We start from the raw sequence: 18,040 nt of genomic DNA, 5'->3' as shown, positions 1-18,040 counted from the left end.
TTCCCTTATGGCCCAAACTGGCCGCCCAGATTTGTTTGAAGGTGTGCTGAAAACTTTTTGGTATACAGAACAGCCAGGGACTTGATTTTGATGTATTTTAAAACCACATCAAATAAAGAGTCTGCTGCCTTTAAAAAAAAAAAAAAAGAAAAGAAAATGCAACCTACTGAACGAAAATATTTGCAAATCATGTATCTGATAAGGGGTTAACATTCAAAATATATAAAGAACTCATACTACCCAGTAGCAAAAAACAAACTGATTAGAAAATGGGCAGATGATGAGAACAGACATTTTTCCAAAGAAGATATACAGATGGCTGACAGATACATGAAATGATGCTCAACATCACTAATCACCAGAAAAATGCAAATCAAAACCACAATGAGATACCACCTCACACCTGTTAGAATGGCTATTATCAAAAAGACAACAGGGGCTTCCCTGGTGGCGCAGTGGTTGGGAGTCCACCTGCCAATGCAGGGGACATGGGTTCGAGCCCTGGTCTGGGAGGATCCCACACGCCGTGGAGCAACTAGGCCCGTGAGCCACAACTACTGAGCCTGCACGTCTGGAGCCTGTGCTCCACAACGAGAGGCTGCGATATTGAGAGGCCCGTGCACCGCGATGAAGAGTGGCCCCCGCTTGCCACAACTAGAGAAAGCCCTCGCACAGAAACGAAGACCCAACACAGCAAATATAACTAAATAAATTAATAAACTCCTACTCCCCAAATTAAAAAAAGACAATAAGTGTTTGCGAGGATGTGGAGAAAAGGCAAATCTTGTACGCTGTTGGGAGGAATGTAAATTGGTGCAGCCACTTTGGAAAACAGTATGGATGTTCCTCAAAAAACTGAAGTACGTCTACTGTCTGATCCAGCAATTCCAGGTATTTACTGGGTATTTACTTGAAAATGAAAACACTAATTCAAAAAGATATATGCATCCCCATGTTCATAGCAGCATTATTTATAATAGCCATGATATGGAAATAACCTGTATCCATCAATGGATGAATGGATAAAGAAGATGTGGTAAAAAATACAATGTAATATTACTTGGCCATAAAAAAGAATGAAATCTTGTCATTTGTGACAACATGGATGGACCTTGAGGGCATTATGCCAAGTGAAATAAGCCAGACAGGTAAACACAAATACCACATGATCCCACTTATATGTAGAATTTAAAAAGCAAAACAAACAACAATCAGAAAACCAAGCGCATAGACAGAACAAACTGCCAGGGGCAGGGGGTGGACAAAATGTATAAAGGAGGTCAATAGGTACAAACTTCCAGTTATAAAATAAATAAATCATGGGGATGTAATGTATTGCATGGCAACTATAGTTAATAATACTGTATTGCATATTTGAAAGTTGCAAAGAGATTTTAAAAGTCCTCGTTACAAGAAAAAAAATTTTCTTGTAACTACGTATAGTGATGGATGTTACTAGGCATGTAACTAGTAACTAGACTTACTGTGGTGATCATTCTGCAATGTATACAAATATCGAATCATTATGCTGTACACCTGAAACTAATGTTATATGTAAATTATACCTCAACTAGATAAATAATAAAAAGAAATAATATATTTAACTGCTAATTAGTATGAAATACCCAGTTACTGAATGGGTATCATTTCATCCCAAAGCCAAAAAACATGATATTTTATTTAGTCAGTGAAGCCTTGACACTCAATAAATCACTGGACATTTCTCTCAGAATAATTTTTTTTAAAAACCCAGAGTTCTACAGACTTAAAGGTGATAGCTTCTGATATATATAACCACATATCAAACCCTTTTAGTTTTCAGATCTTTTCACTTTCTACTCCAAAGCACCTCATAAAATTTAAAAGGATAAACTGAGTAAATCTGATGAGGTTTCAATGAAATACAAGATAAATGAGTCTTGGGTCAGGAAGCAGGGCTACACTGGGCTTGGGGTACTGTAACTTTCCGCAAGATAAATAAATTATGTGTTCTTGTCAAAGTTAATAATATAGACTGTGATTTAGATACCATACCAGGTTTGAATGAGAAAGAAGGAAGAAAGGAAGGGCGAAGAACAGAGTGATAAATTTGTAAAAGAGAAGCTATAGTCCTTAGAGGAAAATAAAAGTGGAAAAACAAGAAAAAGTAATGAGTAAGACACACTGAACCTGGGTCACACAGAGGATAAACTGAAGGGCAAACAAAAGGAAAGAAAAACAAAACATTTTTACTTTGAATTTTAAGAAATCAAAATTAAAACATTACAAGTGTTTTACCCAAATGAAATGGAGATATATGGCACAAAAGATTAGAAGCTTTAAAACTTTACACATAAAAAAAATGGGAATTTAATTTTCTACAGGAACACTGCAGTGGGTTAAACCACTGCCAAAGTCACAACCAAGCCACAGTCACAACCAAATGCCAATCAACTCAGGCTACTAGAATGGAGTGACTGACCCCACAGTGCTTGTGGACTCATGAAAATGAACGAAGGTCACAGCAGAAAGTTTCACTGGACACTATTAAAACAAAATAGTAAATGTATCATTGGAGATGAAAGAAGGGTCTCATTATTCTTCATTTACTCACATAGCAGTTCATAATCTTTTTTGGTTTTATTTTCCTATGGACCTGAGGTACAAAGGGTTGGGTTTAATCATACTACTTAGCTCAAGGCACACAGTCTGCTTTATATTTAACATAGTTCAGGAAATTAATCCAGATGAAGCCAAATGTGAAAAATCGATAACCCACGTATCCATGTTTCACAGACACCTGTCCAAATCCAAACAACTTCTCTATCTCTGGGACAGCAGCAGTGGCAGCAATCATGCACTCCCAGAACCACACACCTTGCTGGTTGAAGCAGGAAATTCAAAACATGAGCCATACTTACTCCAGTCAATACTGGTTAAGACTGATCTCTTTAATCCCAGAAGTTGAACTATATGAGAATACTTTAGGATCTGCTACCCTCTGTCTCCCAACCATGTAGTCTGACCCTATGTTTACCTCACCATTAAACTGGCTGTGGGTGGCAATAACAGAGAGATTCTTCTAAGAAGATTCAGCTGCCTCTTGGGAAATTGTATGAACCTGTCAAGATTCAGTCTTGAAGCCTTAGTAATTAGCTAAACTACGGAAGTTAAATTTATTGTAAGATAAAAAGTATATTTAGAAGATAAATGTTAAACAGTATCTCACCAGATGAAGCCTGGTTCCTTCTAGGCTTACTAGCCTATCCTGCATTCCTACACTGACTATTTTTCATACCCTAGTTGGGCTCCAGTAGGATATGTAATATATTCCATCAATTCTTTTCACACTTTAACATCCCTGAAATCAAGATGCATCCTACAATCAATGACATGTCACAACTTTAATTGGCAGACTTTTTCTTTCTTAGTAGTACATATCAGTTCTAATTGAGGATCAGTTCTAATCTAAGGATTTAATGAAATATGGTAGAAAGTTTTCTAATCATTAAATCATTCATGTTAGCAATGAACAAATACTTATATATTACCTATTATATGCCAGACATCATGACAAATAGTAGTTTTATGAATTTGTGTATACTTTTTTACAAACTGAAGCCAAGATAGATAAAGTATAATATTAAAGAAAAATTGGTTTTCTTTTAAATCATTTAAAAAATCAGTTAAAAAATTAAGTATCAAAATTAAAAGTGCTTACAAACTGCAAAATTCTAGTAAAAATATGAAAAATCCAAACAAGAATGAAAGACAAATCACTTAGTTCTAGCAAAAATCCAAAATACTCAAAGTCATACATAGCTCAAGATATTAGTATATTAAACTTCAAAAAGTTCTTTGACACTTTACTGAGAGAGAAACATCTTATTATTCACAAAGCCAGTTCTCTAATAATTTTACATTTTAACTCTGTAAAATACTTATTTATAAGGTAAGGTGACTCACTGAATAATGCCAAGTTCATCCAAAATAAGCCAACATTTCCAAAAAAGCCACTTACTGGCATGCGTTCTGTCACCCCTCCAATCTTAAAGTTCATTGTTGATCTCACAGTCTGGGCGCCATAATACTTATCATTTGGGACCTTGAGTTCACCAAAGGTATCATATTCTATCCGAAAAGAATTTTGGCTTGCCTAAAGATAAAGACAAGGCACTGTTACAGCTTGAAAAGAAACCAAGTATCAAGAACAACAACATCATATAAACAATACATCATGTACAGGTAAAGAAACCTTAATAAGTACCAAAAAGACAAAAAAATTCCATTTTGATTCTCATTCTACTCCCCCCACTTCCAGCTTTTTTCTTGAGAAATTTTTGTCACACAAATTTATTAATACATGTATTAAAGACAGACTGTAGAATTCATACACTATGCAAATGATAAATAAAAATAATAATCTTTTCCAATTCAGGAGTATGCCTATTATTGGTCAAGCTTTGATGTACTTAGGTTAATGCTTATTTTACTGGGAACTTTGGAAAATGACCTAAGAATGATACTTTAAAATTTGAAAGTATTTTTTATATATATATATATTATAATTATGTATTTAAACAGAGCTCAACTATGGTCTACAAATATTATGCATGAGAGATAGCTTACTGCCATACAAAACAGTCCAGGCTTTGCAGTGAGACAGCCCACCATCTGGTAGCTGTGTCACCTTCAGCAAGTCAGCTTTTCTCATCTATAAGTTACAGTAAATGTACAGACAAGGGGACATGGGCTAGATCAGTTCTTAACCTTTTCAGGGTGTTGGAACCTTTTGAGAATATGAGGAAAACTATGGATCTTCTCTCTAGAAGAATGAACATAAATACATATATGTAAAATCTTACATGTGATTTTAAGGAGTTTATATCTTGAAACCAATCCACTCCCCAGGATAAGAACCCATGACCCCAAATCCCTTTTATGGAGAACCTAGGACGCTACTAAGTACATCAACTTACACTAATTAAAAAAATATATATACGAATCTGGAGTTTACATATGATACTTTACATTAAAGAGATTAAGAGTATCAGAGATACTCAGAACTTTAATTAATGTTCATCTTGCATTAATTGTAAAATAAACATGGTCAGATGATTCAAAAGATTTAAAAACACCCAGCCAAGTAACCTTATTTTAGTAAACAGTCCTCTGAATAAGAAAATATTAATTTTGTAGTTATCCCCTGGGACTAGAAAGATTTAAAAACCCTTTATATATTATAAAGCCTTTTAGATTGCATGAAAAGAAAAGTATCCTTGTACCTAGTTAGAAATATAGGTGTATATCCAATGAGGTACATTTTTTTTCTATGCCTAAAAGTCTGCAGAGGAGGGGAGTGGCCAAGATGGCAGAGTAGGAAGACTGAGCTCATCTCTCATGGGCACACCAAAACTACAATCATTTACAGAGCAATGATTGATGAGTAAGGCTAGAAAATTAGAGAGAAGACCTTCTACAACTAAAGATATAAAGGAACCATGGCAAAATAAGTAGGAGGGAGGAAGACACAATAAAGTCAAAACCTATTACCACTGCCCCCCACCCCCCGAGGAGGCGTGACCCACAAACTGGAGGATTATTACAATTGCTGAGGTTCTCCCCAAGAAGCGAGGGGTCCAGGCCCCATGTCAGGCTCCCCAGCAGGGCGAAGAAGAGCCCCTTGAAAGTTTGGCTTTGGAGGCTAGCAGGGCTCATTTTTGGCCAGAGGGCTATGGGAAATAGAAACTCCACTCTTAAAGGGTGCACACAAAATTTCACACACTCTGGGACCCAGGGAAGAAGCAGTAATTTGAAAGGAACCTGGGTCAGAATACCTGCTGATCTTGGAGAGCCTCCCAGAGAGGTAGGAGGCAACTGGAGCTCACACTGGGAACCTACACACTGGGGGCAGCCCTAATGGGAGCTTGTTCTACCACAAGGACATCAGTTCTTGAAAGCACCATTTTGGAATACAGCTTATTAGCGCAGGGACGTAGCTCCACCCACCAGCAGGCCAGCTGCCTTAAGACCTCCCGAGCCAACAACCAAAGAGAGCTAAAGAATACAACAACTGAAATAAAAAGTACACTAGAAGGAATCAACAGTAGATTATATGACAGAGAGGAACAGTTCAGTGGGCTGAAAGAATAGTGGAAATTACTGAAATTGAACAGGAAAAAGAAAAAAGGATGAAAAGAAACATGGGCAGTTTAAGAGACCTCAGAGACAACATCAAGTGTACTGGCATTCACATTACAGGAGCCATAGAAGGAGAAGACAGAGAGAAAGGGGCAGAGAACATATTTGAAGACATAATAGCTGAAAATGTCCCTAACCTGGGAAAGGGAAAGGACATCCAGGTCTGGGAAGCACAGAGAGTTCCAAACACGATCAACCCAAAGAGGACCACACCAAGACACACTTTAATTAATGGCAAAAATTAAAGATAAAGAGAGAATACTAAAAGCAGCAAGGGAAAAACAAGTTAAGTACAAGGTAATTGTACTTAACATAAGGATTTCAGCTGAGTTTTCAGCACAAACTCTGCAGGCCTGAAAGGAGTACATGATATATTTAAAGTGGTGAAAGGGAGAAACCTAAATCAGAAGACTCCAACAGGCAAGGCTTTCATTATGATTTAAATGGACTGATCAAAAGTTTTACAGACAAGAAAAAGCTAAGAGTTCAGCACTACCAAACCACCTTTAAATGGGTTTCTCTAAGAGAAAAAGGCCACAACTAGATGTATGAAAATTATGAAAAAAACATCTCATTGGTAAGGCTAAATATAGTAAAGGTAGTAAATCAGTCATGTACAAAGCTAGTAGGAAGGCTGAAACACAAAACCAGTAAAATTGTCTATATCCACAATAAGAAGTTAAGGGGCACACAAGACAAAAAGATGTAAAATACAATGTCAGAAACAGAAAAAGTGTGTGTGGGGAAATAAAAATGCAGCGTTCTTAAAGTGCTTTTGCACTTAAAAGATCAGGAGCTGAAAATAATCATACATACACACACACACACATTGCAATATATAAACCACATGGTAACCACAAACCAAAATCAATAATCGATACACAAAAAAGAGAAAGGAATCCAAATGTAATATTAAAGACAGTCATCAAATAACAAGAGAAGAGAGCAAAGTAAGAAAAAAGGAACAAAAAAGAACTATAAAAACAACCCCAAAACAAAGGACAAAATGGCAATAAGTACATATCTATCAAGAATTACTTTAAATGTAAATGGCCTAAATGCTCCAATCAAAAGATATAGAGTGGCTGAATGGTTATGGAAACAAGACTCATATATATACTGCCTACAAGAGACTTACTTCAGATCCTGAGACACACACAGACTAAAAGTGACAGGATGAAAAAAGGTATTCTATGCAAATGGAAATGAAAAGAAAGCCATGGTAGTAATACTTACATTAGACAAAATAGATTTTATAACGAAGACTGCAACAACAAACAAAGAAGCCTATTACATAATGATCATGGGATAAATCTAAGCAGATATAACAATTGTAAATATGTATGTACCCAACACAGAATCACCTACAAATATAAAGCAAATATTAACAAACACGAAGGGAGAAAATGACAGGAACACAATAATAGTAGGGGATTTTAACACTCTACTTACATCAATGGACAGATCATCCAGACAAAAAATTAACAGGGAAACACTGGCCTTAAATGACACATTAGACCAAATGGACTTAATAGCTCTATATAGAACATTCCATCCAAAAGAAGCAGAATACACATTCTTTTCAAATGCACATGGAACATTCTCCAGGAAAGATCACAAGCTAGGCCACAAAACAAGTCTTAGTAAATATAAGAAAACTGATATCATATCAAGCATCTTTTCTGACCACAATGCCATGAGTCTAGAAATCAATGACAAGAAAAAAAATTGCAAAAAACACAAACACATGAAGGATAAACAATACGCAGTTGAATAACCAATGGATCATTAATGAAATAAAAGAATACCTAGAGACAAATGGAAATGAAAACACAATGATGCAAAATTTATGGGACAGAGGAAAAGCAGTTCTAAGAGGGAAGTTTATAGCAATACACACCTACCTCAGGAAACAAGAAAAATAAAAAATCAACCTAACCTTACACCTAAAGGAACCTGAAAAAGAATAAAACCCAAAAGTCAACAGATGGAAAGAAATCATAAAGATCAGAGCAGAAGTAAATAAAATAGAGACAAAAAATTATGAAAGATAAATGAAACTAAAAACTGGTGCTTTGAAAAGATAAACAAAATTGATAAACCTTTAGCCAGACTCAAAGGAAAAAGAGAGCGCTCAAATCAATAAAAGCAGACATGAAAAGGAAGTTACAACTGACACCACAGGAATACAAAGAAACATGAGAGATTACTATCAACAATTATATACCAATAAAATGGCCATTAAGAAATGGACAAATTCCTTAAAATGTACAATCTCTCAAGACTGAACCAGGAAAAAATAGAATATATGAACAGACCAATTACCTGTAATGAAATTAAATCAGTAATTAACAACAACAACAAACGAAAATCCAGGACCAATTGGCTTCACAGGAAAAATTCTACCAAACATTTAGAGAAGAGTAGCAACTATCCTTCTCAAACCTTTACAAAAAACTGCAGAGGAAGGAACGCTTTTGAACTCATTCTACAAGGCCAGCATCACCCAGACATCAAAACCAGACAAAGCACAAAAAAGGAAAATTACAGGCCAATCTCTCTCATGAACACAGATGCAAAAATCCTTGACAAAATAGTAGCAAACAAAATTCAACAACACATTAAAAGGACCATACACCATGATCAAGTAGGATTTATTCCAGGGATATAAGGATGGTTCAATATCCACAAATCAGTCAATGTGATATACCACATTAACAAACTGAAAAACAAAAATCACAAAGTCATCTTGACAGATACAGAAAAAGCTTCTGACAAAATTCAATACCCATTTATGATAAAAATTCTCAACAAAGTGGGAAGAGTGAACATACCTCAACATAATAAAGGCTGTATATCACAAACCCACAGCTAACATTATACTCAACAGTGAAAAGCTGAAAGCATTTCCTCTAAGATCAGGAACAAGACAAGGACGCCCACTGTCATCACATTTAATCAAGATAGTATTGGAAGTCCTAGCCACAGCAATCAGACAAGAAAAAGAAAAGGAATCCAAGTGGGAAAGGAAGAAGTAAAACCGTCATTGTTTGCAGAGGACATGATACTATACATAAAAACTCTAAAGACACCACCAAAATACTATTAGAGCTCATCAATGAATTCAGTAAAGATGCAGGGTACAAAATTAATATAAAGAAATCTGTTGCATTTCTATACACTAACAATGAACTACTAGAAGGAGAAAAAGGAAACAATCCCATGTACCATCTCATAAAGAAAGAATAAAATACCTAGGAATAAATCTAACTAAGGAGGTAAAAGATCTGTACTCAAAAAACTATAAGACGCTGATGAAAGAAACTGAAGATGACACAGACATGGATTGGAAGAATTAATAATTTTAAAATGCCCATACTACCCAAGGCAATCTACAGATTCAATGCAATCCCCATCAAAATACCAATGGCATTTTCCACAGAACTAGAAAAATAATTTTAAAATTTGTATGGAAACACAATAGACCCTGAACAGCTGAAACAATCTTGAGAAAGAAGACCAAAGCTGGGGGTATCATGCTCCCTGATTTCAGACTATACTACAAAGCTATAGTAATCAAAACAGTATGGCACTGGCACAAAAACAGACATTTAGGTCAATGAAACAGAATAGAGACCAGAAATGAACCCACACTTATATGGGCAATTAATCCATGACAAAGGAGGCAAAATATACAATGGGGAAAAGATAGCCTGTTCAATAAATGGTGCTGGAAAAACTGGACAGCTACATGCAAAAAATCCAACTGGACTACTCTCTCACACCATGCACAAAAATAAATTAAACAATGGATTAAAGACTTAAATGTAATACCTGAAACTTACGTAAAACTTCCAGAAGAAAACATAGGCAATAAGTTCTTTGACATGGGTCTTGGTAAAATTTTTTAGTATATGACTCCTTGGGCAAGGGAAACAAAAGACACAAAAGCAAAAATAAACAAACGGGACTACATCAAAGTAAAAAGCTTTTGCACAGTGAAGGAAACTATCAACAAAACAAAAAGGCCATCTACTGAATAGAAGAATATATCTGCAAACAATATATCTGATAAGGGGTTAATATCCAAAATATAGAAAGAACTCATATAACTCAACATCAAAAGAACAAACAACCCAATTAAAAAAATGGGTAGAGGACCCAGATAGACATTTTTCCAGGGAGACATACAGATGGCCAATAGGCACATGAAAAGATCTCAATATCACTAATCAACAGAGAAATGCAAATCCAAACCACCAAGAGTTATCATCTCACACCCGTAAGAATGGCTACTATCAAAAAGACAACAAACAACAAGTTTTGGTGAAGATGAGGAGAAAAGGGAACCCTCATGTACTGTTGGTGGGAATGTAAATTGGTGCACCCACTGTAGAAAAGAAGTTTCTCAAAAAACTAAAAATAGAACTACCATATTACCCAGCAATACCACTCCTGGGTATAAACCTGAAAAAACCAAAAACACTAATTCAAAAAGATACATGCACACCAATGTTCACAGCAATATTATTTACAATTGCCAAGATACAGAAGCAACCTTAGTGTCCATCAACAGATGAATGGATAAAGATATGGTATATATACACAATGGAAAACTATTCAGCTGTAAAAAAGAATGAAATTTTGCCATTTACAACACCATGGATGGACTTGGAGGGTATTTTGCTAAGTGAAATAAATCAGACAGAGAAAGACAAATATCACTTACATGTGGAATCTAAAAAATACAACAAACAAGTAAATATAAGAAAAAGAAAAGAAGGAGACTCACAGATATAGAGAACAAACTAGTAGTTACCAGTGGGGAGAGGGAAGGGGCAATACAGGGGTAGGGAATTAAGAGGTACAAACGATTATGTGTAAAATAAGGTACAAGGCTATATTTTACAAAACAGGGAACATAGCCAATATTTTATAATAACTACAAATAGAGCATAACCTTAAAAAATTGTGAGTCACTATACTGTACACCTGTAATTTATATAACATTGTACACCAACTATACTTCAATAAAATAAATAAATAACTTTAAAAAATCACTATGTTGTTTAACAGGAATTAACATAGTGTTGTAGGTCAATTATACTTCAAAAACAAACAAGCAAACAAACAAACCCATAGAAAAAGAGATCAGATTTGTGGTTACCAGAAGCAGAGGGTGGGGTTAGGCAGAATTGGATGAAGGCAGTCAAGAGTTACAGACTCCCAGTTACAAGATAAATAAGTACTAGGGATGTAATGTACAACATTATAAATATAATTATCACTGCTGTATGTTATATATGAAAGTTGTTAAAAGAATAAATCCTAGGAGTTCTCATCACAAAGAAAAAATCTGTTCCATTTCTTTAATTCTCTATATGATATCATGCATGTTTACTAAACTTATTGTGTCAATCATTTCATGATGTACGTGAGTCAAATTATGCTGTACACCTTAAGCTTATACAGTGCTGTATGTCAATTACATTTCAATAAAAATGGAAAAAAAAAAGTCTGCAAAGGACTGGTCTAAGCCAATAAGGAGAAGCCAATAAAAATAATCATTTACTGTGCTATGTAGCAAACACTTTTTAGGTATCACCTTACTTGAATTTCACAACCACCCTAGGAGATTTTACTATCGTCATCCCCATGTTAAAGAAGGAGACACTGAGGCTACACAAGATTAAATAATCTCAGCAGATCACCCAGATAGCAAGGGGGAGGGCCTGAAACACTCAAACCCTGGACTTTCGTATTCTAAAAGCTGTTTGGATTCCCTTTTTTATCACTTCCATAAACCAAGAAATGGAGGAAGTAACTCCAGATTGGCCCACAACAACCACTACCCTGTAGGATCTGAAGATGTACAGTTAGATTTTTCTCTAATAGACTGTGCTTACACTGACACCACTGTATGCCAACTTGCAACTGGGGTTTTATATCTCAAATGCACAAAAAAATTTTGCATAATGATCTTTGTTTTAAATATCCTAAGTAAATATCCTTGTATGTTCAAATATACTTTGGTGCAATAACATTAGCAATGACAACAGTGGCACTGGACACATGAGCTAGGTTCTTCTTCCTCTCCATCACCTTGTTATAAGACAGCAAATAGTTACTGGCTCCAAAGAAAGGAGATTGGTTTCCATCAGTCATTTGTGAAATCAAGTTCGATTCCTTAAATTTACAACATCATTTTTTGTGTTCAAAATTATTAAAATTTCATCATAAAACAGGAATAAAGTTGTCACCTAAATAACAGGTTGCTATGATAAAACTCATATCCGAAGTATTTTGGAAAGATTTAAATGAATTAATTTTACCTATGTTCTTCAAGTTTAAACTTTAGAAAAATTTAAATTCTAACTCAAGAAACAACGGTCTACATCAAATTCTAGATCTTGACACTGACCATTAAAAAATGGCAGATGTCAATTATGGCTGAAATCACAATCTCAGTAAACACTTCAAAAAATATACTTCTTGTCCGTACAGTAATAAAAATAAACATCCCAAATTTCCAACAACAAACATTGTAGCAGCTTAGCTAGCTAATAAACTATTCCAAAAAACCAGAAAGTTCTCCCTTTTTTTAACCCAGGAAATATACAGGTTGCACAAATCTGTAGATCAGAAACTGAAGCAATGCTGTAAAATACTCTGAAAGGCTCCAGGCTCTGTCAGTGGAGGCAATGCCTATGGTTGGTGTCTGTTAGACAAGCACATATACACAGATAGAGGAACAATGAAACAGGTAACTGCCAAATCTCTTCAAACGTTCTTCCCAATGACCTACAGAAGAAAAACCCTTTATATTGTACATAAACACACATGTATATGCACACAAACCTGAAACAAAAATTCTGTGAAAAAATCTGTCCTGTATGCCTATTTTCTATTCTATGCTATTCTGTCAAAAAACCAATGCTGTTAACTGCCCACTACATTGATTTCTCCACCCACTAATGAGTCCACCTGAAGTCTGAAAAACATATGTATGATTTTCAAAACCTTCCCACATTATAATGTATGTCACCTCTTCCCAGTGGCTTGGGCAAGAAAGAGGAGGGCTGCTCACCTAAATTAATGGGAAAATTATCAGTGCTTTTGATGAAAAATGATGTCATGATGATATCTATTAAATATGTTTTTAATTCATATAATATAATCCATTGTCACAAAAAACTAGTTTTTTTGAAAACCATGTCTTTATAACCTGTAATTTAGAGAGCAGAATTTCTGGGAGAAGTTTAAAGAGTTAACCAGATAGGCATGGGGCAGGCACAAATGTGCAATTTCCTGATGTCCTGGGAGATGCATGTTTATTCACAATCACTTCCCCTCCTGGAGAAGCATGAATGACTAATGTGTCCAGTGTTCACCGTAGTATGATTGCTAGTTAGCCCTAGAAATACCAAGTGCTATTACCAACCACTAATTCCGGTAACCTCAGGAATTGATGAGGTGGTCTCCAAATTTGCATGCCAGTCTAAATCAGAAAGGCCAGCCAAAAAAATATAGGCCTCAGGCCTATAGTATATCCCCACGTATGTGTAAGATAACCATTAACTAAACCATGGTATCTCCTAAAGAAAATATAAAATGCCTTTCAGATTCTTATCCTAAGGTGGTTTAAAAGAATATTTCAGTGTTCAAGAAAATCCAAATCATTTCCTAGGCAAAAAGACTATCTCAAGAGATAAAAATCCAAAATTTGACTTCATTGTGTTTGGGCTTTCAGTTTCTTTAAACAGACTTTTTAAAAAGTCTTTCTGTTCTTAAAATATAGGGTGACCACTAAGTCTTGAAATACTGACAAATATGTAATAAATGGTTTATTGATATTGCATTATGACACAGAATATTATCTATGTTTCCAGACTTTATAGCCATCCTGAAGATCATAAAATAAAGTAACTAAAAAATGTAGGACTTCCTTGTCCACCATGCTACCAAGGCAGTTTCACAGCAGGTCTCCATTATATATTCTCACTCTCACTGTACTTTTTCTCCTTGGTACCACAGTGTTATTAACTGTGCATGACTTCTTTGCTTATTTAATATGCCTCAGTAGTCTCTAAACTCTGTGCCCATAGTGACTGTTTTACACACAGGAAGCATTCAATGTAATCTTCCTGTTGGATGAACTTCTTTGTGTTCTTAATTGAGATAAAAGGTAACAGGGCATTTAGGGTTATGTGAATTTCTTTGTTTTGTTAAAAAAATTTTATTGAAGTATAGCTGATTTATAATATTGTGTTAATTTCTTCTATACAGCAAAGTGACTCAGTTATACATATATATTCTTTTTCATATTCTTCTACATTATGGTTTGTCACAGGATATTGAATATAGTTTATTTCTTAACACTAGCAACAAGAAAAACTTTTAATAAAATCAACTCAGAGATTTTGGAGCTGAGAAGATTAGAGAGCAAAAGATGTATTTAGGATTATATAAAAAAAAAATCTATCCGCATCTGATGTTAGCTAACATTACAACATTAAAAGCAACGCAATGCTATTTTTTTGACATTGACAGTGGGATAGAGTCAGTTCTCCAGCCTTCTATTCCCTTTTACAAAACACTAAATAAGTGAAAAACAAATTTTTAAAAGGCTCTAAAGTGCACTAAAATTATTCAAGCAGGGAGTTGCAGAAATATAAAGCACCCCTGATTTCGCAGTTTCAAGTACAGTGATGTCATCAAATTATCTTACAGTTTATAGCCCAGAAAAATGTCTTGGGCCTTTGAAATACCTTAGATGGAAGCATTCATTTAATAAGCACTCACCATATCCCAAACTCAAGGTACTTTCACAGGGGCAATCTTGATGAGTATTTGTAATTATTTTCATTTTACCGGCAGACACTGAGGACAAATATTACCTGCTCCAAATCCCAACTCTGAGTAGCAGACGAGGGTCTGAAATCACATCTCTCTCAATGAAAGCTCATACAGCAGTGAAAAGTGCAGAATGTAAGTCTTCCTAAACTAGCATTTATTTCTCAAACTTTTCCTGATAATACACATGTGAGCATACGTATTTAATGCCTGTTGAAGCCCAAATTACCGAAGGTGACACTCTAAAGCGCAAAAGGGCTCATGTAAGTCAGGGTGTCACAACCTGAAATTGGACCTTTAAGTTCCTTGCAGGTCTTTCTCAATAAAAAGTGCTGATTCAGCTGTAGTTATGTTATGGTCCATGCAATTTCCTCCAACGTACTTCAGGACACTCTGCCCTTGTTTCACATTTCAGGGTTTACACAAAAGTTAAGTGGGGAAAACCAGCCTAACAAACTAAATGGCCAATTTCATGAAAAGTAAAATCTCTTAGGTTCACAAGAACTTTCAACCCGCCTGGAGGCCTAAGAACAGTTCCCTGCAGAGCTGTGACCCCAGAAGCTAGCTCAGAGGGGCTGGATCCAGCTCGGCCCATCAAAGGCAGAAGCGGAGCAGCCCCCTCCGGACACCGTCCCATTCCGGCGCCGCCCCCTCTTCACACCGTCCACCCCAGCACCTTTCCGAGGGCAGCCGCCGCGGGCAGGGGCGAAGCAGTGAGCGCGGCTGGGGCGGGGTCGGGGAGGCCCGACAGGGCTCTCGCCAACAGCTGCCGCCCCTCCCGGGCACTCCCCCGGCGGAGGAGGCGCCCCGGGCCGGCAGCGAAATTCCAACACGCAGCCGAGTATCGGGACCTTAGGGCCGGCAGGCGGGAGGCCGGAAGGTCACCGCGGGGCGGCCACGGCGGTTGGGCGGCACGAGCTCACCATTCGAAAGACGTTCGGAGGCCGAAGCAGCAGGAGTGCCGCGCCACCCGGGCCGGGGCCAGGGCGGGGGTCGGAAGCTGGAGCGCGCGAGAGGAAACGCGAACGCGCGAGGAGCCGTAACGCGCGATCCATAGCGCGGCGGCCCGGGTAGAACTTCCGGGGGATATGGCCACGCCTCCGCACCGGCTGTCAGTACCAGTCCCCTCCACGGTCCTCACTCATATCCAATCAACGGCTTCAAAGACAAACTTGTGGGGCGGGACCAGTGGCCAATGGCCAGTGAAGCGTGAGGGGCGGGCTTAACTTCCTCACTGTAGAGCCCTGGGATTCCTGGGAAAGGAATGATGGGAAAGGGGGTTCGTGGTGTCCTTGAACGAGTGTTTATTTGGTTTGGTTTGGTTTTACTGTGTTACTGTGCCTAGCAGAGAGGTATTAGCTAATGAGTCAGTATTTGGTTGGTGGCGTAGCCTAGAGAGGAGAATTTACTTATTCATTTATCTACCATGTAAACATTACATGTTCTATTTGCTCTTTTTTCATCTGTTTCAGATTACCTCTTAAGTACAGAAATTTTAGAAAACAAAGTATAGAGAATGAAATCATAATTATCCATAAAAAGCCAACACTAATTACTCAGTTCGTTTAACTTGTTGTTTTGAGGTCTGTACAGTTTCCTTTCTCTTCTTAGTAGGTACTCTAAGAACTCTTTTTTTAAATGTAATGGGGAAGATGTCCATAATCATAGGTGATTTCGGAATTTTAATATTTTGCATACAGGTTCTCCAAGTCTTTTGCATTGATAACATATGTTTTCAGATTAAAGGCATGTTGTTTTTATAGATGATGATAGGAAAGCAGGAACAGATATAAAATTGCATAGGAACCACAATTTTTTCTCTCGTTTTTTCTTTGAACTGTTTGGAATCAGATGACAGTTAATCAAGAAAGAGAACCATTGGATGATGTCCAGAAGTCAAAAGTCCAGGACCTGCAGAGCCAAGCTTCTTAGAGTTAGTCTCTGTAAAACCTCTAGGTAACACTGTTTGTTATTTTGTGGCTTACGAACTTGACTCGTATATATTTAAAATTTGAAAATTTAAATGAAAGAGCATAATAGTTGAACTACCATCTAAACATTCCAGAACCACCCCCCTCACCTCTTTGTATGTCAGTATCTCCTCCCTCTGTCAAACAAACCAAGATTTATTTAGAAGTTAGAAGGTCAGAATAAAAAAAATTCAGAGTAAAAGACAGTGGAATGGTTTTAGAAAACAATGAACCATCCATCCCATATGGTTATGCTTTCCACCATTAAAAGACAGACAACACTGAATAAGAAGACAGCACACCAAAGTTTAGTGTGAAGGTAATATTGTTAGCGTTGTCATCGGTTTGACAGAAAACTACAGAAACAAGCACTTACTAATAATTACTCTCATTTCCTAGGAAATGCTAGCATTTTGATATATTTGCTTCATACCCTTTGTAAAATAAAATAAATTACTAATAATGGAGTGGCATTTTCTTCCCCATCTTCCCAGAAACTGTCATTGTTTTGATATAATATTCACCAGTGTATTTTTTGGTTTGCATATTGGTATGCAAACAACTGTTTTTAAAAATTTACAGTTTTACTGTTCTATAACCGGATTCTGTTTTTAACATCTAGCCATGATGTTTTTACTTAATAGTATTCCATCACATGAATTTAGCACATTTTATTTATGACATTTTCTTAATAATCTTTTAACTTAACAGTATTTCATTGAATGAATGTAAAACCTTTTATTTATACAGTTTTTAATGAAGGGTAATTTTTTGCTGTTATACACAATGCTCCAATGATTTCTTTATAGGTAGTCTCTCTTCATTGGGAACATCACTCTTTATTTCTGTTACTTGTTATTTTAAATTCTTTTAAATATTGTTTTCTATGCCAGTTTTATAGTGGTTATTTGCCTGATGTATGTTTCTCATTTTATTTTAGATAATTCTGTTTCATTTTATTTTGAGTGTATCTTCTGTTTCCACCATACATTTTAACTTAAAATGTTAACTGACAGATGTTTTATAAATGGGCTATT

At 36.3% G+C, this 18,040-nt stretch overlaps 1 protein-coding gene across 1 annotated transcript in view; it reads right to left on the bottom strand.

The window, feature by feature from the left end:
• Positions 1-16,126, bottom strand: part of FH (fumarate hydratase) — a 42,773-nt gene extending 26,647 nt beyond the window's left edge. Inside the window, exons 1-2 of the mRNA XM_082833832.1 lie at positions 15,957-16,126; positions 4,001-4,135 (exon numbers count right to left, since the gene is read on the bottom strand). Of these exons, the coding sequence (XP_082689958.1) occupies positions 4,001-4,135; positions 15,957-16,088 (267 nt within the window). The 5' untranslated portion in view covers positions 16,089-16,126. The remainder of the gene's footprint in view (positions 1-4,000; positions 4,136-15,956) is intronic.
• Between the last annotated feature and the right edge of the window lie 1,914 nt (positions 16,127-18,040).

Source organism: Leucopleurus acutus (assembly GCF_964270905.1).
Source record: "Leucopleurus acutus genome assembly, chromosome: 2".
Classification (NCBI taxonomy): domain Eukaryota; kingdom Metazoa; phylum Chordata; class Mammalia; order Artiodactyla; family Delphinidae; genus Leucopleurus; species Leucopleurus acutus.
This window is presented reverse-complemented; position numbering and strand designations above follow the sequence as displayed.